Raw genomic sequence first — 25066 nt, 5'->3', positions numbered from 1 at the left:
CGACAGGTCAGCAAACGAAAGGTCTTGAATCAAATCCACTAGTTGTTGGTTCTATATCTCCTCAGCATCACAACTACAAAGAATCTACAAATAAGGATTGAAAGTAGAATGTTATCTTACCTAGATCTTGTTTCTTTCATAAGAAAGGTTTTTATCTTGATTTTGATGGATGTCGTTGATAAAAAGCCTCCACCGCTTTTGGTGCATTTATGAGATTCTTTACTAGCTCCTATGTGCATTCACTAATATCATATCTGTGCCAATGGACAAGATATTCCAATTTATTTTGGCACCATCTTGAATCTAAGACTTCTTTTACTTTGAACTCTTCATTATTGTCCACTTCTATAGGAGGAGGTGGAGCTTGTCTTCTTCTTGGCATGTCCACTATCTTTTATGGTTCAAGAAGAGATACGTGGAATACTAGATGAATTTTCATTGACTCTGGTAGGTGCAACCGGATTGATTTGTATAAAAATAGAAAATGGTCTAAACCTTCAATAGTCCAACTTGTCACTAGGACAAGTGGTCTTGATATTGTGACAAAGTAACCATATCTTGTCACTCATGTGGAATGGTGGTTGTTCTTTTCAATAGACATCTACATTGATCTTTTGTTGTTCTTGAGCTTCTTTTAAGTACACCTTCATTGTTGCATGTAGCTCTGATAAATGATTTGCTAAGTCTTTTGCCATAGGATTATCAGCTTTTGAAAAATCAAAAGTATTAAGTCGTGGATGATAACTATAATTGACAAAAAAAGGTGTTTATTTTATAGAAGAATATATTGTGTTATTATAAGAAAACTCTACCAATGGCAAAAGAGTTGTTCAATCATCGTATTGATAGTTGATGGTACGTCTTAAATACTACTCTAAAACTTAATTAACATACTCCATTTGTCCATTAATTTGAGAATGAAATGTCAAAAATAGTTTTATATCCACTTTTAGAGTCTTGAAAAGAGTCTCCCAAAATCTTGATAAAAATTAGATTTTCCTATCTGATATAATATCCTTGGATAATCCATGATAGCGATAGATATTGTCAAGAAAGAGCTTAGCTATTTTTTCACATGTGATAGATTTTGTACATGATACAAAATATACTATCTTGGTAAAATGATCTACTATCACAAATATAGAATTATAAGAACCTGAGATTGGAAGATCTGTGATGAAATCCATAGAAATAGAAGACCATGGTTGTTCTGAAAATGGATAATGGCAGAAGAAGTCTGTAAGGTCGATGATGGCGAGTTTTTGATTTTGAGCAAACATCAAAAGATTGTACAAAATCGTTAACTGTCTTCCATATTTGGGGCCACCAAAAATCCCTCGATATTAGTTCTAAAGTTTTATTGTATCCAAAATGTCATGTTGCTAATAAGTCATGATAAGCTTGAAGAATTTATAATCAAGCTTCACCTTCTGGAACATATAGGCATCCCTCGAAATATAGTAGATTGTTCTTGAATTCAAACTTAGAAGTATTATGAGACTTTGAAGGGTTTCCCTTAATATCACAAATAAGAGGATCAGAAGACATACTTGACTGAATTTATTTAATAAAAGTTGAATCAACAGTTAATGTTGATTTTATTAATCAAAGATAAAGATGCTATGGTTTGAAGAGAATTATCCGTTGTTAATCAAAAGCAACATTTCCTTCCTTTGATGCAAGATAAGATCGTCTAGAGATTGCATATGACAAACCTTGTTGTTTTCTTGGTCGATAAGTGATCTTGAATTCGAATCTTGACAAAGATATACTCCAACAAGCTTTCTAATGATTCAAAACACGTATTGATATAAAATATTCAAGGTTCTTGTGATCCATATATATAGTGATTAGATTAGGAGTACCTTCTAGATAATGGCACCATTCTTGAAATAAATCCATGATTGTAAGAAGTTCTTTGTCTTGGATCTTGTAATTGATCTTGGTTGTTGAAAATTTTCTAGAATGAAAAGCTATTGGATGAAGTTTATCATCTGTTCCCATTTATAACAATACGACATCCAAAACAAAGTTTGATGTGTCTGTTTCTATAAAAAATGGCTTAGAAAAATTGACACAATACAAAATTGGTGCAGAAACAAAGACTATCTTCAAAGCTTCAAATGTTACTTCAGCTTCTTGATTCCATTGAATTTTGTCTTTATAAGTCAAACATATAAGTGGAGGTGCAACTTCAGAGAAGTCTTTGATGAAGATCCGATAGTAGTTGACAAATTTTAAAAAACATTGGACATCTCTTATTTTTTTGGAGATCTTCCAATCCATAATAGATTGAATTTTCTTAAGATCCATCATATATCCATCATTTGAAATGATGTATCTTAAGAAGTCGACTTGAGTAGTAAGAAATATACACTTTTCTATATTGGCATAGAGTCCTACATCTCTTAGTTTTTGTAACATGTGACAAATATGAAATTCATATTTTTCTATATTCTTAGAATAGATTAAGATATCGTCTAGGTAATAGATAAAAAAATCATCTAAAAACTCCCAAAAGACATCATTCAGAAGATGTTGGAATGTTGCTGGTGCATTTGTAAGTCCAAAAAACATGATGTTGTATTCGAAATATCCATACCTTGTTCGAAACACAATCTTCTATTCATCTCCTTCTTTGATGCGTACCAGATTATATGCTCTTGTAGATCTATTTTGTATAGATCTTAATTTGATTCAACTGATCAAGGAGTCCAAATATCAAAGGTAGCGGATACTTGTTCTTGATGGTGATTTTGTTGAGTCCTCGATAATCGACATACATCCGCAATGATCTATCTTTTTTCTTCACAAATAAAATTGGAGTTTTTGGTGGAAATTTGAAATGGCATATGAAGTTCTTGGCCAAATTCTCTTCAATATACTCTTTGAGTTCAGCCAATTCATTTTATGATAAATTATAGATTGATCCAAATGGTGGTTATATTCCTTCTTGAAGGTCAATTGAGTAATCATATGAACGATGTTCCGGAAGAGTATCCGCATTTTTCTTCTCAAATACATCTTAAAAATTTTGATATTGACTTGGAATGCTACTTGAAGTCTTTCCACTAGTAGCAACAAGTTTAGCATAAATGACATAAGGTGATCCTTCTTTTACATCATGCAAGAAAGCGCTTGCACATATAAATATAGGTTTAATTGAGCTAGACTTATGACTTTCTACTTGATTATCTACGTTCTTACTTATACTTTGAGAAAAGTCAAGATTATAAGAAGTCTAATCTATTTTAGAGTTATATTTTTTTAGCCATGATAAATCTAAAATGATTGAATTAGAGGAAGATCTAATGATATTAAATATTACAAAGCTACTATGACCATTAGTTGCTACTTCTATAGGAAGGGTTTCATGAATAACATCTCCTAAAGACAATGGATGACTATCTATGACTTCTACATGAACAAGTTTAGTTTTCTTCACTAAAAGTATGTTATGTCTTTTAGCAAATTCTTCATCTAAGAAACATGTTGATGCTCTTGAATCTAACAAGACAAAGGCTTTGTGATATTTAGGTCCTAAAATAACATTTATCGTAAAACAAGGAGAGGATTCTGAGGAGAAAATAGGACCTTCACTAGGTGTTATACAAGGTTCCAACTGCACGGTCCCTATTGTAGCTAGACAAACTTGTTTTCTGACATACTATCTTCTTTGATAGCCATACTCCTCATTTTATGGTTGCGTCACTTTTTTGGATAATGTTGAGTAGTGTGCTTAGGTTCTCCACAATATAAGCACAATCCTTCTTAATGACGACAAGTCTTTTCTTGCTCAGTAAGAGGTTTGAAATGTACCACATCAATTTGCATATCTTTTACTTCCAAATATATGTGTTGAAGAGATGTTGGTATTGCCATTGAATTATAGTAATGTTGAGATCCACTTGTATGGTTCTCAGATCAAAATTCAAAAAGATGATAGTCGTACTTCATAGCAAAGTCAATTGCTTGACTAAATGTTTGAGGATTAGGTAAGTTGAGTATTAATTTTTTTACCTCATATTATAATCCGTAGAAAAATTGGCTAACAAGTGCAGCATCATCCCACTTGGTATTAGTTGCAAGTTATCAAAACTGTGAAGTATTCAACGTTACTGATCAATTACTTTGTTATAAAATACGGATCTTGTTGGTTGCAATACGAATTATATCATGTTCTCCATACATGGATCAAAGCTCTGCCAAAAAAGTATCCAGATTATCTAATATTGGATCTTGTCATTCAAAAAAAGATGAAAACCATGATAATGCTGAATCTTAAAAAAGCGTATCAATGAATGTAACTTGGGATCCTGGAGTTGAATACCTTTGGACTTGAAGTTCAATCACAATTTGTATTTGATTGATAAATCCTCTAAACTTTGATCTAGTGCCATTTAACTTCTCGGATAGGGCAATTTTTGGTTCTCTAACACTAGAAGGATGTTCCACTATAGGAGAAGGGACATGATTTGGTGCAGATGTTGAAGTAGCTCGAATCATTTCTATATCTTCACTTCTTGCGAATCTTGTTGCTCCTTGTGGTGATAAATTGAGTTGATGCATGGCAAGCATTAACTCCCTCAATTACTCTTGCATTTGTGCCATTGCACATTTCATTTCAGCAAGTTTTGTCATGATAATACTTAGAAAAGAGAAGATGTCTAATATCATTGAAGACAAATAGAAGAGAGGACTTGAGAACAAAAAAAATACTCAAGAGAAAGGAATAATCTACTCTTAATTAAGATTAGACAAAGCTCTGATATTGTAAGTACACTCTTGTCAATTTGTCAAGGACAAGAATTTGATAAAAACAAATAAATAAGTGGACCAACATATATGGCACGTGGTTAAGTTGTTGACCAAGTTTCTAACCTATTAATCAAGTATAAACACATGTGAAGTCAAAGCAACATCTATGAAGCTTCTAGAAAGCTTTTCTAAAAGATATTATGAAATTAATCTATTTTTACCTACTTCTACCTATTCATATCACTTAGATAAAAATTATAGTAAATATATGTCGATGACAGTATGATGGAGATAAGGATTAGTATGCCTAATAAGTTTGATGGAACAAGATCAAGATTTCGAGGATTTTTGTAATAAGTCAAGCTCTATTTTAGGTTGCACCCTTTTCAATACTCCAATGCATTTATTCAAGTAGGATTCATAAGTGTACTTCTATTAGGAAGTGTTCTTTCTTGGTTTTCATCTTTAATGGAAAAAGATTTGTGACTCTTTTATGATTTGAATTCATTCTTAGATGTGTTTACATCCATATTTGGAAAAAGTAATAAAAAAAGAGTAATAGAGACCAAGCTCTTATTTTTATGGCAAGGATCACAGTTAGCCACCATATATGCTACTAAATTCCAAAACCTCACTTATGAAGTGGAAAAGAATGACAAAGCCCTTATCAATCAATTTTGATATGGATTGAAGGATAATGTCAAAGAACTATTACTGACAATGCCAAAGACAAAATCTTTGGAACAATTTATTGCTAAAGCCATTGCATGTGACGATTGATTATTTGAAAGACATCAAGAATAAAATTATGGCTAATAAAGAACAAATCAAATAATGATAGTAGCTCCTAAGTTTTTAGAAACTTATTTATTAAAGCCAGAATCAATGCAAATTGATACAATACATTTTAAATCTCTCAATGAATAGGAAAAGAATTGAAGACATCAAAAGGACTTATGCTTATATTGTAGAGAAGCTAAACATAATATTCAATATTATCCAAAAAAACAACACAATTACAAAATGAGAAACACAATTGCCAAAAAAGATAATGTATGACAAAATGAATTACTCTAACTACAATAGGAACCATGCGACTAGAATCATGTGCAACATCTAGCAAAGGTCTTATTCTCTTCTTTAGTCCTTCATCTTATTTTATAATGGAAGTCTGTTTATGACCAAAAAATCATAAAGTTTTAGCTTTATTGGATTCAAGAGCCTTACCTTGTTTTAAAGATGAAGACTTTGTCAAAAAATAAGATATATTCTTAATTAAGAAAATTAAACTTGTGCATGTAGAAATAATAGATGGATGTTCATTATCTTCCAAGGATGTCACACACAAAACTATTCATTTAGAAGTATCAACTAGTAGTCACAATAATTTAGTAATATTTAATGTGATTAAGTTTTTTTTTTAATTCAATCATTTTAAAATTATCATGATTAGAAAGATATAATCCTCAGATAGACTCGATGCTGAATTTCTATACTTTGGCCCAAGGTCTTGCTGGGCAAGTAGAAATCCATAAATCTAATATATCCAAACTCTTATTAATAGATACAAAAGATTCTATGCATGCTGCAAATGAAGGGCCATTTTTTGCTATATATGCCATGCCCATTGTTGATAGTAAAAAGATATCAAGTAGTATTCCTAATCAATATCAAGATTTCTAAGATGGTTTTGAAAACAAGAATGCAGATATTCTTCTAGAGTATTGTCTTTAAGATTGTTCCATTGATCTTTAAGAAAGAACTAAACCACCATTTGGATCAATGTATAGCCTATCACAAAATGAATTGGCTGCACTCAAAGAGAACATTGATGAGAATTTAGCTAAAAGCTTTATATGCTATTTTAAATCTCCAACTGGCACTCATATCTTATTTATGAAGAAAAAAGATGAATCTTTACAGATAGATGGATTATTGAGGACTTAACAAGATCACTATCAAAAATAAGTATCATCTATCTTTGATTTCAGGACTTTTTGATCAATTAAATCAAATAAAGATTTATACAAAAATAGATCTATAAGGAGCATTTAACTTGGTCCGCATCAAAGAAGGAGGTGAATAGAAGACTACTTTTTGAATTAGATATGGACATTTTGAATATAATATCATGTCTTTTGGATTCACAAATATACTAGCTTCTTTCCAACATTTAATGAATGATGTCTTTCATGAGTTTATTCATGATTTTATTGTCTATTATTTGGATGATATTTTAATCTATTCTAAGAACACAAAAGAAGATGAAGTTCATTTTCATCGTGTGTTACAAAAACTATGAGATGCAAGATTATATGCAAAGATAGAAAAGTGTGTATTCCACCCTACTGAAGTTGACTTTTTGGAATACATCATTTCCAATGAAGGCCTTTTTATAGATCCAAAGAAAGTCCAAACTATCATAGATTAGAAGAACTCAAAAATAGTGAAAGATGTGCAATGCTTTTTGGATTTTACCAATTATTATTGAATCTTTATCAAGAACTTTTTTCAAATTACAATTCTACTTACATATTTGACTTGTAAAGACAAATTTAAGTAGAATAAAGAAGCCAAAGCACCGTTTATTGCTTTAAAGAAAGAATTTATTTCTGCACCAACTTTGTATCGAGTCGACTTTTCTAAAGCATTTTTTATGGAAACAGATGCATTAAAATTTGCCTTATGTGCAATATTGTCACAAACTCCATCTAGTAGCTTTTTATTCCAGGAAACTTTTAGCAGTCGAGGTTAACTATGAGATCTATGACAAAGAACTTTTTGCAATTGTGGATTCAGTTCAAGAATGTCAAACAAATTCAATCGACTATGTCCTCAAATCCTCTTATTCATGATATCAAGAATCTTTCTTCTAAGTCTCATGATGTTTCAAAGTTCGAGTTCAAAAATAACCTATTCTATTTTAAAAGATGCGTATATATTCTAAAAGAAGAAGCATGTTTACGTATTTTTCAAGCACATCATGATTTTCCAGCAGTAGGACATTTTGAATACAACAAGACTTTGGAGCTTATATCCAAAGATTTATGGTGGCTACAAATGTAAAAGGTGGTAAAAGACTTTGTCCAATCATGTGACATTTGTTCAAGATCAAAAATTCCTCATCATCAGTCTTATAGACTTCTCCAACCTTTCTTTATACTCAAACAACCATGGTTTCCATTTTTATAGATTTTATTACACATCTTTCAAGTTCAATTTCATATGACTCTATATTTGTAATCATAGATCGCTTCACCAAAATGGCACATTTTGTATCATGTATTAAATCTATTTCAAGTGAAGAAACAGCTAAGCTTTTCATTGACAATATCTATGGCTATCATGGATTGCCAAATGATATTATATCGGATAGGAAGACTCAATTTGTATTTAGATTTTGAAAAATCCTATTCAAGATTCTAAATGTGGATATAAAGCTCTCTTAGACTTTTCATCTTCAAACTTATGGACAAACGGAATGGATGAATTAAGTTTTGGAGTAATATTTGAGGTGTACCATCAACTATCATTAAGATGATTAGACAACTCTTTTGCTATTGGCACAGTTTGCATACAATAATTTGATACATTATTCTACTCAAGAAACAACTTTCTTTGTCAATCATGGTTATCATCCACCACTTGATACTTTTGACTTTTCAAAAGTTGATAATCCTGCACCAAAAGATTTAGCAAATCATTTGTCAGAGCTACATGCAACAATAAAGACATAATTAAAAGAAGCTCAAGAACGACAAAAGACCAACACAGATGCCAATCGCAAAGAACAATCACAATTCAATGTAGGTGATAAGATATGATTACTTTGTCGTAATATTAAGACTATTCATCTTTGTGATAAGTTGGACTATCGTAGGCTGGAACTTTTTCCTATTTGTGAAGAAATCAATCATGTTGCTTATTGATTACATCTAGTTGAGTCTATGAAGATCTACCTTATATTTCACATGTCTATTCTTGAGTCATATAAGATAATAAACATCTTGGGGAAAAGACAAATATCACCTCCTCCTATAAAAGTGGATAATAATCAAGATTTCGAGTTAGAAGAAGTCTTAGACTAAAATCGATGCCAAAATAGGTTGGAATATCTTGTTCATTAATATGGATATGATATTAGCAAACTCACATAGAAGCTAATAAAGAATCTTACAAATGCAATAAAGAAAATTGATGCCTTTCATCAACGACATCCATCAAAATCAAGATGAAGAATTACAAAGATCCATGAAAGATGATAACTGCTCCTTACAAAACTCGTCCCTAGAAGGGAGGTAATATCATAGACATATTCATTTATTCTAATAGTTACTTATATGATTAGGTAAAAGTAGGTAAATATAGATTAATTTTATAAAGTCTTCTAAACTAGCTTCTTAGAAGCTTCATAGATGCAATTTTGACTTTAGATGTATTTATAGGATAGAAACTTGGCCAACAAGTAAACCACATATTGGTAGCTTGTAGAACAAGTTAACTCCATGTAATAGCTTATAGAATAAGCTAACTATGTGGCACATATATAGATAACTTCTCTTACAAGTTAAAACATGTGGCTAGTAAAGTCAACACATGTTGGAAGTCCTATAGAATATTGCCATGTAGCTCCCAGTTAAAGAGTATATATGGAGGCAAGAATAAAGCCTTCTTCACTCTTATCAATGCCTTTCTAGTCCATAGTCTTATTTCAAGACTTTCTAGTCTTCTTGTTTTTGACAATAGCCATTCTAGTTTTATATTATATCAACTTTGAGTGACTTTCTAGTTCCTTTCAAGTGATATAGGAGTGTGTTGAGGATTTTCTTTCTTCGAGATTCATATCCTTGACAATTTGCCCTATCTAAAAAAAAAAAATCTATCTTAAATCAACAATAGTTTTTAAATATCTTCTACATTGAATCTATGAAGAGTTTTATAATAGTATGTACAAGCTTGTATAAATTATTGTAATGTAAACCAAAAGTTATAACATGACACATGCTAAGAATCAAATTAATAAAAACTAATTTAAGTATTAAAAACTTAATTTTAATCAAAATTGAACATATATACGAAAGAAAATTTCATCATTCAATCATATGTGATTTATTAATGATTTTTTTGGACTCATGCATAAGATCTTCTATAGCCTTGTAATTTTGATTAAAAAAAGACAATTTTCTTTACCTTTACAATTGTCATGTATTTCTGCTTCATCCAACTCTTTTCACAAGTTTAAATCCCTTTTAAACTATTTCTAATCAAACTTCTAAAAATGATTATTTTAATTTGTCAGCACAATTACATTCAACACAATTCCAAGAAGAGTTTCATACTCCAACACCTTTACCATATTTCTGAGAAGGAAAAGCCAGAAGGAATTTGTTGAAGAGTTTGGATAGATCAATAATTTATCCGTGAACAAATAGAGTGAACTTGACCTCAACCACTATCCAAAAACGTCCATTGAGGAATGCCCCAAGCATTTTCAGAACTAGTTCAGAATTTAAACTGAATACTCTACCCATGATAACCTCATCAGTAGATTAATCAGAATAGATAGGTGACGAACCCACAATAAAATCCGTGGCATCACACAAGTAAGCTTTGCTTCGCCATATGGACCTAAGTTGAGAAATGTACTCAAGATGACTTTCATAATCTAAGCTGAAAGAATCAAGAAAAGAGTTTCAATGCAAAATTACACCAACTCAAAAGATTTCAAAACACTTACTGCAATACATCATACTTTGTGAGACGTGTACGTTTGCAAATATATCAACCTCAAATACATAAGCATCCTCAAGAGTTAATGTTGGGATGGATATTCCAGATTCTCAAGACACCTTAAACTTGGATCTGCACCACAACATGACGGTGGAAATCATAGTGCTGAACTCTATGAATTTCGAGAATTTGCGCCGTTTAGCAGCCTCTTCATCTAAAGTCTTGTATGCCGTAGCAAATATGTACATTGCTGGATCAATTTTGCTGTCCAAAGCCAACCACTCTCTATCAGTGCTAAATGAAGAGATTACACGACGTCGGCATTGACATTACTTTGCCTAGAGTATTAGATCACCCGCACAACCTGCTACAACTGTCCATTGTTTCAAGGTTACAAGTATTGTGTTGAACTCAGAAATCGGGCCATGCTGTTTTTGGTGAGCTGAATGAAACAGCTTGGCATATCTAACGCAATAACTAAGAACAAAAAGATTACTGAAAATGGATTGAAAAACAAACTAACAAGAGTGAAAAGACCTTAGATTCCCTTGATCAGTTGATGAAATCACACCATATTTGTCCCCACTTTCTCCACTGTGATATTTCACGTGACGGACTTGTGTGTTCCAAGATTCAATATACCACCCACCAATATTATGTGTTGCAGAGCGAGGTGCGAATATCCAATACCTAAGGACAACCACAAGAAACTATCAGCAAGCAGCATAATGTTGAGTAGCAAAGGGAGTTGACAGCAGAAATTTTATGTTTTTGCATGCTGTTTATTCCATTGACAGAAAAAATTCGTACTGAATAAGTTCATCTATTTTGAATATTTACTAAATGGAAGCAGTTCAACCTGCTCGGGAGCAAGGATGCTCGGCGACACCGGCACTCACAACTTCCACCTTCTTTGAACCACGTCATATGCTTAACCTGCACAGAACTGCAAATCTCAGCCCACATTATACATCGATATGATCCTCAGTAATTGAGAAACAGGATGTAAAACAATACTTCAAGCCAATATACATCCTGTTTACCTGATTCTTAACCAGAAATTGAACATAACCGTGGAATTAAACTCCACAAGTTACAGAACTGCTCAAAACACCAGATTACCGAGCAACAAAACCATAGGGCTCCTTACCCACCAGTGGAGAACGATGTTGCACAATCTTGTGAGTTAACTTCCCGTCAGGGCCATGCACTGCGCAAACCAGCCGAGGATTCACGTCACCAAGCCCATGGATAGTTCCTAAGAGGTTTGGCGCTGAATTCAAAGTCCGACTTTTATCCTCAGAAGCTTTAAGGTTTTCTTGAGCTGCAATGGAATACACGTAAATGCAGTCTGTTGGCCTGAGTCCATCCGTACTGCAACCATCGACCTTGGGCTGCACCCTAGATGCTCTTGCAACCACCTTTCCAAATAAGTGCAACTCAAGATCCACATACTCTGATTCCACAGCTTCGTTCCCTGTATCTTCTCTGTCATTGTGCATTGCATGACTATGTACTTGATGCCCCAGAGTATTATGATTAGAAAAATTAACATGTGAATGCTCCGTTTTAAATTCGGAAGCATTAACTCGTGTCGTGCCATCAATCACCCTAACGCGACACTGGAAATCCTCCAAGGTGGGTTGCTGATGAGCACGCACAAAGCCAAAGAGATTGTGCCCCGAAACCAACTGCAAAATGTCTGTTCCCACATGCGGCTCAGCTCGTTCCTCAGCTTCAAAACAAACGGGTATTCCGTTCTCTTCGTAGACTGGAGGACCATGGTAAGCTTTACGCAAGGCAGATCCTAATTCCCCTCGCACACCTTCCATAAGTCCGCCCCCAACACCTATTTCTCGCCGGTGCACAGCAGATGTCACAGCAGAGCGGTACCCCTTCAGCCACTCAACAACTTCTGTCTCTGGGCATACAAACTCCTGCCTTTCAGGTTCATTGACGCGTGCATGGTGATCTGCGGAGTCTCCCTCTGCCTCAGATTGGTCCACTTGTTGATCAACAGATTTTCTTCTCTTGAAATGGTCTCTCGTCCGGTAACGCTGCCATTGATAAAATTCCTGCTTGTTCTGGGCTTCCTCTCGCGCTGCCAGTTGAGCGTCGTAAAGTGCTCTTTTGCGGGGATCTGCGAGAATCTACAGCAAATTACCATCAGCATCCTCTATCTACATACTGGAGCAAACCCCAAAGCCTTCGAACCTTTGAGCGAAATGACCCCAGTTAAATGAAATTGTCAACACTACTCCATACGAGCATCAAATAATTCTTGAGTCGCCACATGTTTAACCTGAGATTAATAAGGAATGTAGGAGCACGATCAACCGTGCGGACATGAGAACAATTCACAGAATGAATTGTGATAGGGGAAAAAAAAAAAAAAAAAAAAAAAAAAAAAAAAAAAGTGTAGAGACGTGCCTGATATGCAGCCAATACTCGGACAAAATGAGAACTTGAGGACGCCTCGCTACGACCAGGCTGCGTGTCCGGATGAGTTGCTTTCGCTAGCTCCCGAAATGCTGCACGAACCTTCTCAGGACTGCAATCCTTTTGGAGTCCAAGTATCTTGTATGCATTCTCGGACCCTCCTCCCACTGACGAGTAGGCCCTTGAAAATTGCAAACGGAGTGAACGCGTGAAATACATGCCTCACGCACAAACAGAGCACCTAAACCCTAAACCATAAGTCAAGGTCGCGAAACCCCACAACTTTACAATTGCATTGCGTAGATGCTCTAAAAAATTCCACGCAAGAGTGAGACTCGGGTAGAATTCATCACAAATCCCGGAAAACCACACCTCGATTACGACGATAACCACAACTCAAGCTCATCAACCCAGGTGCCACAAACAGTTTTCAAGACCCTGCAGAGTGCTGCATTACAATCCTACAAGTGCACTCTGCGAAGCAATTCCACTGCTGTCCCTTCTTCTGCACACCGAAGTGGCGAAAATCCCACACCTCATAAGCAGTTAACCGACCTATGCAAATTCACCGTTCCCGCAACTCACCACATGAATTGCGCTGCCAGCAGGCTATAATACACTACCCCACATCCCCCACCCCCCCCCCCTACTCCGCACATAGAAACGTGCCTCAGAACCTACAGGTGTACTACAACTCGGAAATTCAAGGCTAAGCGGTAGAAATCCGCCGGGATAGCATTCCGATTCTTAGCCAAGGATGAGGCGGAGGGAACGAGGTCTTCCCGGCTCCAAGCGCCGCGGTGATGCCCTTGAGGTACCCACCACCGCGTGGTTTACTCTGTGTGTTGTGTTGAACCTTTTCGTCATCCATATATTTTATCATCCGTTCGATTTTATCATCCATTTGACTTTATCATCCATCCATGTGATTGTCTGTGCATGGACCTTTATTTCTCTTCCTATTTTATTATTTTATATTTCACTATATTCTGGAGTGAATAATGAGAAGCATTGCATATAAACTAAATTGTCCCTGAAGCTTATGACTCGTAGGATAATTTTATAAGCAAAAATAATACTTAAGAGAATGGTGGTAGACTACTTGTATTATTTTTCACATTAATATGCTACTAATAGAAACATATGAATATTGTGTATTTTTTTAATGACTTTTCAATGGAAAAAAAAAAAAAACAATCAATTTTTTTTTGCAAGGCTCTTAAAAAGGTCCTATACTTGTCAAAATCATCAACTTCACAAGTACCTTAATGAAAGGATTATATGCCATGTCATCATTAAAAGAGAGATCAACATTTACAGATTTTTATTTTTATTTTTATTTTTTAAAAAATATATTATCATGCTTACAAAATTTTAAATGAAAAAAAAAATGAGATTTAGTTTTGTATCAAAAGTTCTACTTGATATGTACAATAGATACAAATAAAAGTCTTCAAAAGCCAATGACAATTTTGAAATTTGGCTATGTCACAATAATTAAAGTAACTTGGATTTCTTTCATTTGAATTTTTTGTATTTTTTGTATTTTTTTTTTTTTTCCCAGCAGCAAGGAGAAGTCGTTATGAATGATTTTTTGGATGATTAAGGTATCAGAAATTTGCAATAATAACATGAAACAATGTCATCAATTATTTATATACGTATGTATGTATACATGTAGTTTTTATTTGTCACATTTTCTTTAATCAAACTAACAACACATTTGAATTAAAACCATGATGTTGCCCTTCAATCGAAAATGCTTTGTATTTATGATTTAATGTATGATATGTGATACGCTAAAACTTATATAATGTAGAAACCTTGATCACATCTTACAGATTGTACATTTTTTGTCTTAAGTTTCATTGGAAGGAGTGCTTATCTACCTCCATTTCCATGGATCACCATATGGGTAGTCAAGAACTGTTTGCATACTATAACTAGTATTAGAGAATGATTGCCAAAAATTATTTTTTATCATTTGTGTAGATGCAGGATTGCTAAATTTTTTAAGTCCCTTGAGATTTGAATATGAATACATGACATAAATGAGAAAGTGGCTTAGTGGTGATCATGAGATAGAAGTGGTTATGGAATCATTGAGGATGGCAAATACTGAAATTATGACAGCACCGATGCAGTTGATTAACTGGATTAACTCAACAGTTATTTGCAATTCTTACCCAACTGGCGCTTTTCACAAAAGTGGTAGATTTTTACGATACTTCGGTGAAAATTTCAAGTCTATCTGAACAAAAAAATGAGTTTCCAACTTCATTTTCTTCTAATCTACTAATCTTCAAAGCTCCAGATTTCAAGCTACCATAAAGCCCTTCATGTGGTACAAAATTAGCCTGGATGCTTGAATGCAAGTCTAAAAAACCACTCTGTACTGAAGATTTGTGTACATAAAAGGAAAACCGTACAAGCCCACAGGCATCCACTGCACCTAGTAATATAGTGACTGTGAGGGTTACTTTCTGTTCTTGTCAGCGTACTTCAGGGGCATGACGGCTTAACGACATGGCAACAGAGAACAATCTGTCCAAGAAGATGTTTTAGAAGCAATGTCGAAATCCTAGACTAGACTGGAATCTATCAGCAATTCAGACTGAACAGAGCACATATACAGGAGAAAATGCATTTCTGTTACACACACAACTTTGCTCAATTAAATAGCTCGGAAGCATACTTAATGCATGGTAGCAGAAGCTGTATCTTCCATTTTCTTGGAGGTAAAATAACTGGAAATGTTAGACTTCGTTTGTGATCCGACTGAACTTGATTGAGTGGCGGGCTTGAATTCGTAAGGCCCTTGTCTTACTCCCCAAACCTACAAAGGAATCATGCGCCAGTGAGAATGAAAGGAAGTTCCAGGTGCAAGTTGAAGTTGACATTTGCGCTGAACACATCATATAACTTCTAACTTCAAATGTCGATGTACCTGATTGCCCTCATTGTCGTAAGCACGGTCCCAACAATGAACTTCTCCGTTCTTGTAAATGGTGAGCTCTGAGGTGCATCTGGACGCTCCATTCTGCAACACTTCAAGAGATCAGAAATGTACAGGAACTGACCGGCGGCAGAATTGTTCGACAAGAAATAAGCTTCTCAACACCTTGCATTATATTGTTATAGACGTCAAATATAAATAACTGACTACAGAGCCACATGCTACCTGTACATCTTTCCAATTCATCACTTATGAACAATGAATACTATTATGAGTTAAAAAAAACGTGTACATACACAACTACTCAAAATTCACGAAAATCCTTGACTATACTTCACCGAAAGGAATAAGTAATATGTCAGTGTTCTGTTGCGAAATGATTCAAACAGTGACAGAAAGTGTCACGCACCCAGGAATTAGGAAAGCCTTCTGGTGGAGTGGACCCCTCATACAAACAACGCCGTCCTCGTTCACAAGCAGAAAGATAGACCGTGTTGAGATGCTCCGCCACATCCTGAAATTTGCACGTAAACATTGAGCTAGCTATTTCAGTACTGACCAAGAGTCACATCCACTTAAACACCCAACGTAAGAACCCATGACTACAAACATCTGAACAGGGAATCAATAATGTACACAAAAAGGACATATTACAAGGAGATATTCGTCACTCGAGACGTAGTCGTGAACTGTATATATATCTCTACCTTGAGCACTTCATCAGGTTGAGGCCTTTGATCTTTGGGACGATCACAAAAGTTTCTGTAATCCTCAATATCTCGCACAGCATATGAACCAACCTGCATTTCCAATTCATACAGATAAGTATTGCAACACTATAAATGAGGCAAAAGATTAGGCTCGGAAAGAACAGGGAAAAAGAATGCGGCAAAATAACTGACCTCCACATCACACTTCATTTCCTTTGGACAAGGCTTTACATTGTAGAATCTCTGCGTAAAACCACCAGAACAAACTATTAGAGGTGGATCGCTGTCCACCATCCTTAGCATCATGACCATCAGTTACTGAACACTTACTGAACACTTTGAAGCAAACAATCTGCGCTGTTGTATCAAAAATCCAGTGATGAAAAACATTTGCTTTACCTGACGATACGGCCTTTCTGGGGTTCTCCAAAAAGCCTGTAGTTGTAGCACACAATTACAAACGTGTCAATAGCTCCAAAAAGCAGCACTACAATAAACACTCTTTCCACTCAAGTGCATTTCACATAGTAGACGTTACCTATCAGAAAAATAATCTTCAACAAAATGATAAAACAGAAACTCTTCTGGATACGGATTGAAATAATAGCTTCCTACCTGCTCGAAATACATGACGTGAGCTCCATCTGCTAACACGGTCGCTGGACAAGTGAGAAATCTGCTCTAACATTGCAAATTGATTAGGCTTCGGTAGCTCAAAGGCGCCCTAGAGCTAAAAACTCTCCAATTTAGATCGAAGTTGCAAAACCAATTCACTTCATATATCATTTGCATGCTATAATGCGGGAACAACGCTGACCATGCTTAGACATAATTTCTAGCGGTTGAGAAACGTCCAGTACTCTCCGCAAATACGAACTAGAGCATGTTCGCTCTTGGGAGCTGCACAATACCTGAGATTGAAATAAGTCATTGGATCTCGGGCTGCTTGCTCGGTGGAAAACTGCAATTGAAGGTGACGAGTGAGTAAAATCATGCGCCATGAATCAAGGAACATGGATGGAAAGGTAAGAAATTAGTAGATATCCAAAAGTTTGTTGAAGATCCAACCATAGAATGCAACACAGCTCTGTTGCTTGCTGTAATTATCTTCTGCAATTGACGTTTAAATTTTGCACATGAATGAGCTGCAGCAATACAAGTGTGCTACTCACCTTTTCGCCGCTTAGGGCTTGGACAACCATCCGAGCATGATCCCAACGAGTTGTAGTCTTGGTCAACTTGCGAAGAAGAAAAGCTCCTCCTATGAGACACGCAGCTTTGACTACTAAACCTCGCACCATTCTCCCACCACCGCCACCTCCACCATTCCCGCTCCCGCCTCTGTTTGCATTATAGTTCCCGTTTCCTTTACGAATTTCATTTACATTATAACTCCCACCTGGATTAAAGCTCTCACCTAAACGGAAGCTTCCACCGGGATCACTGGCCCCAGCCACACTGCGCGACCCATAACCCAATTCTCTTAAAACAATAGAACTAGCATCAAAGCTCCCAGAGCTGCTCCGCGACACAGGCAGCGAGGAATTTGGCGACGAGATTGACGGTTCCATTTTTTCACATTGCCTTCCGGAAGTCACCAATAAATCCTTCTTCTCTGAACTTCGAAGACTTGAGAACTGCCGCTTCTACCGCATTTACACACAATTGTTTGCGATAACCCTACACTCCAACGCGTACCGTTGAGCTAACATCCTCCATCGTACACCTCCCGAGCTTCCCGAATTAATTATTCACTCTGACCATCCCCATTCCATAGATACTGAGTACCCATCCAAGAAACAAACACTTGCTATTGCAAATCGACTATCCAAATTTAACAACCACAAGAAAATCCAAGCAACATTCGTGTTACTTAAACCCAACTGAACCGCACCCAATATGCACAGCACCAACGCATTCAAAAGCAGCTCCACCGCCTAATCGCGCTTACAAATAGCTCTGTTATGAATCAGCCAATTCGCGCGCGCCATCAGAACAAACAATTCATGTCGATGGCCCGCAACACCCCACACAAGAAATTCAAACGATTGTACTTCTGTAAGCCATCTGAAGAAGAATTTGTCCTGGCGTTGCTGTTGCAGCACAAACCTCATCGTTCATCCAGCTTTGGATTCCACGTGGCTAGCTTTGAACGGTAGAGGTCGATTTTTTACCTACGTTATCAGTTCTGTCAATTCAGTAGTGTCCTTTTCGGTCGATCAATGAGTTAATTCCTTTCTGCAACCCACGGTGACAACATTCTCATTCATAAGTGCTTGTTGGAGAGCTATTGATGGCTGTCCCCGCAATTCTCTTAAGCACGCTTGGTTAGTTAAGTCTCTGTTCTCATCAATAACAAGCACATTTCCGCTCCTGTTGACTTCGATCAACAACCCTGTACACTCATGAAGCAGTTTGAGACTGCGGATGAAAAGTTCTCGTCTCTCTGTAGCAGCACCTCCATGGAATAATGTAGAGGGCGGTCACGTGCCGTGAATGCTTTAATGAAGACCGAAACGATCGAAGATGTTCTGGAGTCCGAGATGAGTCCATAAATTGATTAAGGGGTTTCTTGCTCAGCGATTGTCTAGCTAGCCTCGTGTAGATGGATGGAGAGTGTACAGCCGCCAACTGTGACGAGGATAAGCCCAAAGTATCGCGAACTTCCAGTTTGTGGGTTTAGCATGTGCACATTCGTGCCAATTTATATAACTTCAACGTGTCCCTTGGTGTGACGATTGTAGTGTAAGCGGTGTAGGTTTAGTTTTTGCCCGAATGATCTCCCGGGCAACGATGTTTGAGGGTGCAAATGCTGCACTGTTGCTGGGCGCAATTAGGGTTCACAAAGTCCGTGGAGGGACGTTGGTTTGAATTGGGTGATCCGGAAACATTTCGGAGGAGTTGGTGCGCTTTTGGCAATTTGTGGGTTGTGAGATTGCCCGAATGTAGCTCAATGCAGTATACTCGAACTGTTTCGGAGTAGACTTGATTAGAGAAGAGCCTTTCGTGGTTTCTGTAACCCCTTTACTCCACTCATTTGAATGTTTTAATTACGCGCATGAAAGCGGACTTGGGGACATTTGAAAGGACTCCACTGTAACGTGGCAGCAATATGAGGCTTTCTTTCACACCTCTCTCATTGCTTGAACCGGAATCTCTTATCGTGTCACGCAGTCAGACCTCCAGCTTGAAATTACTGCAACCATTTTGCTGGATTGATTCTGTTTTGGTTGCAACAGGGAGCCTTGGTTTTAAAACCTTCGAATGTAGTGTCCTTTCCTTACGAGACTCTTGCAAGTTTAGACTTAATTTAAAGCAAAGAATTTACAGGCGCAATTTTTATACTCTCAACCCTCAGAGAGAACATTTCACGCAGTTGCAAGCCTACCCCTACGTGTGCTGCTCCGTTGCCAATACATCTGATTTTACATCTGGAAATTCTGCAAGCCCAGGTCCTTTCCGACATAAATCCACAGAATTGTCTTTGTTAAATGTCTCTGAGGAAGTACCATCGCTTAGCGTCCGTTCAGATGTACACTTAGGAAAGATCTTCGTAGGCAATTTACCTCACTACGTCAAGAAGGAGGCTGTTCAAGAGTTTTTTTCAAAATGTGGGCCCGTGCAAGACATCTTCTTAGTACGAAACAATTCCGACCCACAGAAGAAGAAAAGAGGTTATTGTTTTTTGTTTTTTGGAGGCCCTGATCCGCACAGTGCAGCTATGCGAGCTGTTGAACTGGATGGTGCAGAATTCTATGGAAAACTTCTTCGAGTTAAGGTTGACTATCGGAGCTGGCAGCCCCACGAGAAAGAGAAAGCGTCCAATACTTTTAAGAAATTAATTGAGGAGCAACCTAAAGAAGTGCGGAAGGTGGTCAATGCTTTCAAGAGAATTGATAAGGTTAGCGTCCGAATTTCTAGTATCATCTGATTTGGTACTTTTCTGCATGATATAGGAACACTTAACTAACAAATAGAGGGTTCAAGACTGTGCTCTTGTCTTTAATTCAGGTTTGAGACCTAATCTGGACCTATTCCATTTTTAAAATTTTGAAACTTTTATTGTCTAACAGCATCCACTAAATTGCGCTCACTATTTATACTGAAACGCTGATAAATTGTTGTAAAGGCAGTGGAACGAGATTATGCATTGCTAATACATTACTATGGAAAGCGTGGGGATAAGCGTGGTGCGCGCGTTACATTTGAGAAAATGCGTGCTGCAGGCATTGATTCAAGTGTCCATGCTTACAACAAGTAAGTCTACATCACAACTTTTGTATTCTAAAGAGTTATCATAATGCACTAGATTACTTCCGCTTCTGTATCTCAGGTTCATATCACAGGATCCCATAGCTTCTTTCATAATGAACCGGAGATATGTGAAAAGCAGCTTGATACGTGCATACATAATGGCTCAAAATTTGCAAGGAGCGGTTTCTTGTGTTGAGGAAATGGAAATCGAGGGTATTTTCCCAAATGCAGCCACTTTCAGTGCGATTATATCAGGGTACGGAAGTTCAGGAAACGTTGAGTAAGTGTCTCTGCCTTACAGCACATAATGCAGTAGCATATTTTTTTGTGCAGTTTACTGGTGCACTAATCGTAAGTGTCTTTGGGTTATTGGAATATACAAATTTCATATGATTCTATTTTCGGGATTTCATTATGGCATTTCCTTGCTTAAGCTGTTATTTCCTTCACAGTACATTCTGTGGTTATTGTACTTTCCAATAAGTTTGTAAATTTTCTAAAATCATATGTCTGTGTTTCATTACTATCATCGAAGCCTAGGTTTTCAAAAAAGTGACAAGTCACATAAACAAGTGTAAAATTTCTTACATTTACAAACCTGTGGCATGTGGAAGAGCTGCAGAGAAGTGGTTCCAAAGATCAGTGAGTGAAAACTGGAACCACAATGTTGCCATTTACAGCAGCATCATTCATGCCTACTGGTAAAGTTTCTGAGTGCTTTTATCCTTAATTTTTCCAATTCCTCTCTTATTGATCCGGCAGTTGATAATTATTCAGATCGTTCATATTGTTTGTGTGTTCTTTCATTGGATTTTCATTGGAGTTTCATGCCTGTTATGCAACATTGGATGCACTTGGCATAACACACCAATTTTTCTGGGGAACTACAGCAAAGCAGGCAACATGGAGCGGGCAGAAGCCTTAGTGGCAGACATGGAGGAACAGGGATTGGAGGCAACACTTGGTCTTTACAATATATTGATGGATGGTTATGCCCGTTGTCATATTGAGGCTCAGTGCTTGAATGTCTTCCACAAGTTGAAGGCAAGGATCGTGACCTTTGGTAAAAGTGGACTTGAAAGAATAAATGTATATTACTGTTGGTTACTTCATTTGAATTTGATACTCTTGTGTGTTTAAATCGTTGGGTTTAAATTCTCTTACCATTTTGTCCAGATTTTGTTTCAAATATGTATCATGCTCACATGTTCTTTTTAATTTCAGGACACCGGCTTGTCTCCAACCGCAGTCACCTATGGTTGTCTCATAAATCTGTATACGAAGGTACATGTGCATCCATGATGAAATTCTTTATCATATCGTGGAAGTAGCTTAATGCAGTGAATTAATTTTATTTCCTAATTCTATCTTTAACTGTGGACACTGCAGCTTGGGAAGATGATGAAAGCATTGGAGTTCTGCAAAGAAATGAAGGCTCAAGGCATCACACTTAATCGCAACACTTATTCAATGCTTGTTGATGGATACGTTCAGCTGGGTGATTTTGCAAATGCGTTTTCTGTCTTTGAAGACATGTCAGAAGCAGGCATTGAACCAGACTGGGTCACATATAACATTCTGTTAAAAGCCTTTTGCAAAAGTCGACAGATGACTCGAGCTATACAGCTGCTTGGCCGCATGAAAACAAGGGGTTGCTCACCTACAATTCAAACATACATTACCATTATTGATGGCTTCATGAAAACCGGAGATGTGCGGATGGCATATAAAACAGTTTCAGAAATGAAGTTGGCTGGTTGCCGCCCAAATGCAACTACATACAATGTCATCATGCACAATCTTGTTCAGTTAGGCCAGGTTTGTCATTACCTAGTCGTCAAACCACAACATGCGGGATTTATTTTCATGAATTATCATGCACACAACTGTTGTGGTGCGAGTACAAGCATCTCGCATCACAGTGATCTTCAAAAGAACTGGTGTAATTTTATTGATTTAAGATGAGCAAACAGTAAAATTTGATGATCTGAGGACATGTTGGAATTGCTCCTAATCGTCAAGATGGTACTCTGCAACACAGATCGATAGAGCTGCATCTGTCATTGATGAAATGGAGTTGGCTGGAGTTCAGCCTAATTTCCGCAGTTACACTACCCTTATGCAGGGGTTTGCCAGCATAGGAGAGATTGGACTGGCTTTCAAGTGTTTGAAGCGCGTCAACGAAATAACGCAAAAACCACCCATTATTTCATATGCCTCTCTTTTGAAGGCCTGTTGTAAGGCAGGACGTATGCAGAACGCTATTGCAGTTACTGAAGAGATGGCTTTTGCAGGTGTCCCAATGAACAATTACATCTTCAACACTCTGCTTGATGGGTATGATATTTTCTCTTGCACTGTGCTAAAGCTTATATATGAAGCATTCTGAGGATTGCACTGCATATTCCTCTCTGTATCCACAGCGTATGTTGAAAAGAAGGATGTCTGGTCAGGACGGCAGAGTCGCTGGCATATGCTTTTCGATATCGTAGGTCTCTAGCTTTTACTACTCCTTCACATTATGTCAGTGTGTCTACTTTGAAATCATTCTCTTTTGAGTAATTTTGAAGAAATTTTGGGTTGCAGTTAAGATCGTCGTTGGTTAGTTTGTCAAGCTGTTTCTCTCATGTAGCAATATCATATTTTGATTGTGTTTACCAGCACGATATCTTGTAAATTTATGTGCTCATTCATGTTCAATCATGCCAACGCTGGTATGAGGTAGTAAAATCTCTATTTTCTGTTGGATGTGTTACGAGGTGAAAATTTTAGTAGCTGGTTTTCACAGGAGTTGGATATTTTCAGGTGGGCTCAGAGAGGAGACATGTGGGAGGCATATGGTATAATGCAAAAGATGCGTCAAGAGGGCTTCACCCCTGATATTCATTCTTATACTTCCTTTGTCAATGCATGTTGCAAGGCAGGGGACATGCAGGTATTGACTTTAAGACTTTATAACTTTGATTTAGTGTCTTATCTGGAGACATTTCTTTGGATAAACCTGTGGCTGATTCAACGAACATAGGCGCATAATCCATTCCATGTGATATCCGTAAATATTGCGTAGAACGAATTCTTGATATATCAACATGTGGGAATGGGTTTTGTGCAGAAAGCAACTGAAACCATCGAGGAGATGAAACAGCAAGATCTACAACCGAACCTGCAAACCTACACAATTCTCATACATGGATGGACATCTGTATCCCATCCAGAGAAAGCACTGATTTGCTACGATGAAATGAAAGCTGCTGGATTAATACCTGATAAACCACTTTACTATTGCATTGTGACCTCACTTCTTTCGAAGGCAGCAATTGCTCGTGAGACAGTAAGGAATGGTGTGCTACAAGTGACTTCCGAAATGGTAGACCAAGGTATGTGCATTGATTTGGCAACTGCCAAGCAATGGCAACGCTCTCTGATGAATGTTGAGAGGCGACCGGGCGAATTGACGAGAGCCGTGGAGCGAATATTTCCACCAGGTACAGATAACCATATCCTTATGAGTTGCTGCTACAAAACCCGATATGTCATAACCTGCATTACTTTATGTATACTATATTTCTGGCCACTTGTGCATACAGTTCATATGCTTTCCATGTATCCTATTTTGTGTCGAAGTGACGACTCCGATTATTGAACAGAGTGGAAGGCGACAGCGGAAGGAGCACGTGTAAAAGAGAAAAGAGGCTCTGCTGGCAACATACCGACTCCGACAACGACAACCAAGAGGAATAAGAGTCGTTACCAGATTATGAAAAGGGAGGAATAGTTGCTGTGTCTTGTACTGATTGATTGATTGAAAACATGTGATTACATTAGTGTCCCTGTCTGCAGTGCTTGCCTGTGATGTGAACTTGATTCAACGTTAGATATCTCTATGTAAAGTTTTTTTATGAAATACATGGTTAAAGCTTTAAGAAAGCATGTTTATAAAACAGTTAGACTTTCTAGTCATATTTGTGGGAGATTTCAACATGTTCAATCTGACCACTTTTCATTAACATAGTTTCCTTTTCTTTTATTATATAAACTAATTCAAAACAATTGTTATGTATTGATTTGAATGTGTGCTAAGTAGAACTATATATGTATAGATATATATATATATATATATATATATACACTACCAGAAATCTGTGCAGTTGTGCACAGAAAAGCTGTAATATTTTAATTATATATATATATATATATATATATATATATATATATATTT

The 25066-nt window shown here is 36.7% G+C and overlaps 3 protein-coding genes across 12 annotated transcripts; 1 reads left to right on the top strand and 2 right to left on the bottom strand.

Annotated features, from left to right (window-relative positions):
- Positions 1-10507: 10507 nt before the first annotated feature.
- Positions 10508-13643, bottom strand: LOC112282998 (uncharacterized). Of its 3 annotated transcripts, none has more exons than XR_002969995.3 (5): positions 12919-13643; positions 11639-12638; positions 11348-11424; positions 11026-11178; positions 10508-10752 (listed from the first exon to the last, which is right to left on the bottom strand). XR_002969995.3 is itself a non-coding variant. In XM_024521278.3 (5 exons), exons 1-5 carry the CDS (start codon positions 13144-13146, stop codon positions 10599-10601), a joined length of 1608 nt encoding a protein of 535 aa, XP_024377046.1. In that variant the 5' UTR covers positions 13147-13549; the 3' UTR covers positions 10508-10598. The 3 variants fall into 3 exon arrangements, 1 of the variants encoding a protein (XP_024377046.1); XR_012217451.2 differs by having other exon boundaries at positions 11348-11434; positions 11643-12638; positions 12919-13406; XM_024521278.3 differs by having other exon boundaries at positions 11643-12638; positions 12919-13549.
- A 1654-nt stretch (positions 13644-15297) lies between these two features.
- On the bottom strand, positions 15298-18675 carry LOC112282571 (chromophore lyase CRL, chloroplastic). 3 transcript variants are annotated; one of them, XM_024520329.3, is made up of 11 exons: positions 18488-18631; positions 17766-18349; positions 17505-17554; positions 17209-17269; positions 16993-17028; positions 16786-16836; positions 16591-16683; positions 16293-16397; positions 15875-15967; positions 15623-15763; positions 15298-15471 (listed from the first exon to the last, which is right to left on the bottom strand). In XM_024520329.3, the coding sequence occupies exons 2-10, from the start codon at positions 18162-18164 to the stop codon at positions 15623-15625; spliced, it is 1029 nt and encodes a 342-aa protein (XP_024376097.1). In that variant the 5' UTR covers positions 18165-18349; positions 18488-18631; the 3' UTR covers positions 15298-15471. The 3 variants fall into 3 exon arrangements, with proteins under 3 accessions (XP_024376097.1, XP_090106510.1, XP_090106509.1); XM_090250384.1 differs by having other exon boundaries at positions 15298-15763; positions 18545-18675; XM_090250383.1 differs by having other exon boundaries at positions 15298-15763; positions 18488-18662.
- Positions 18676-18905: 230 nt separating this feature from the next.
- LOC112282570 (uncharacterized) lies at positions 18906-24792 on the top strand. Of its 6 annotated transcripts, none has more exons than XM_073534289.2 (11): positions 18906-20494; positions 20723-20850; positions 20987-21127; positions 21462-21548; positions 21738-21891; positions 22072-22131; positions 22237-22665; positions 22889-23184; positions 23653-23782; positions 23960-24332; positions 24495-24792. In XM_073534289.2, exons 1-11 carry the CDS (start codon positions 19706-19708, stop codon positions 24620-24622), a joined length of 2715 nt encoding a protein of 904 aa, XP_073390390.1. In that variant the 5' UTR covers positions 18906-19705; the 3' UTR covers positions 24623-24792. The 6 variants fall into 6 exon arrangements, with proteins under 6 accessions (XP_073390390.1, XP_073390391.1, XP_024376090.1 ...); XM_073534290.2 differs by having other exon boundaries at positions 19138-20494; positions 21025-21127; XM_024520322.3 differs by having other exon boundaries at positions 19569-20494; positions 20984-21127.
- Positions 24793-25066: the final 274 nt, after the last annotated feature.

Source organism: Physcomitrium patens, chromosome 5 (assembly GCF_059467195.1).
Source record: "Physcomitrium patens ecotype Gransden chromosome 5, ASM5946719v1, whole genome shotgun sequence".
In the NCBI taxonomy this organism is placed as follows: domain Eukaryota; kingdom Viridiplantae; phylum Streptophyta; class Bryopsida; order Funariales; family Funariaceae; genus Physcomitrium; species Physcomitrium patens.
Note: the sequence above shows the minus strand (reverse complement) of the source record. Positions and strands in the feature narration are given on the sequence as shown.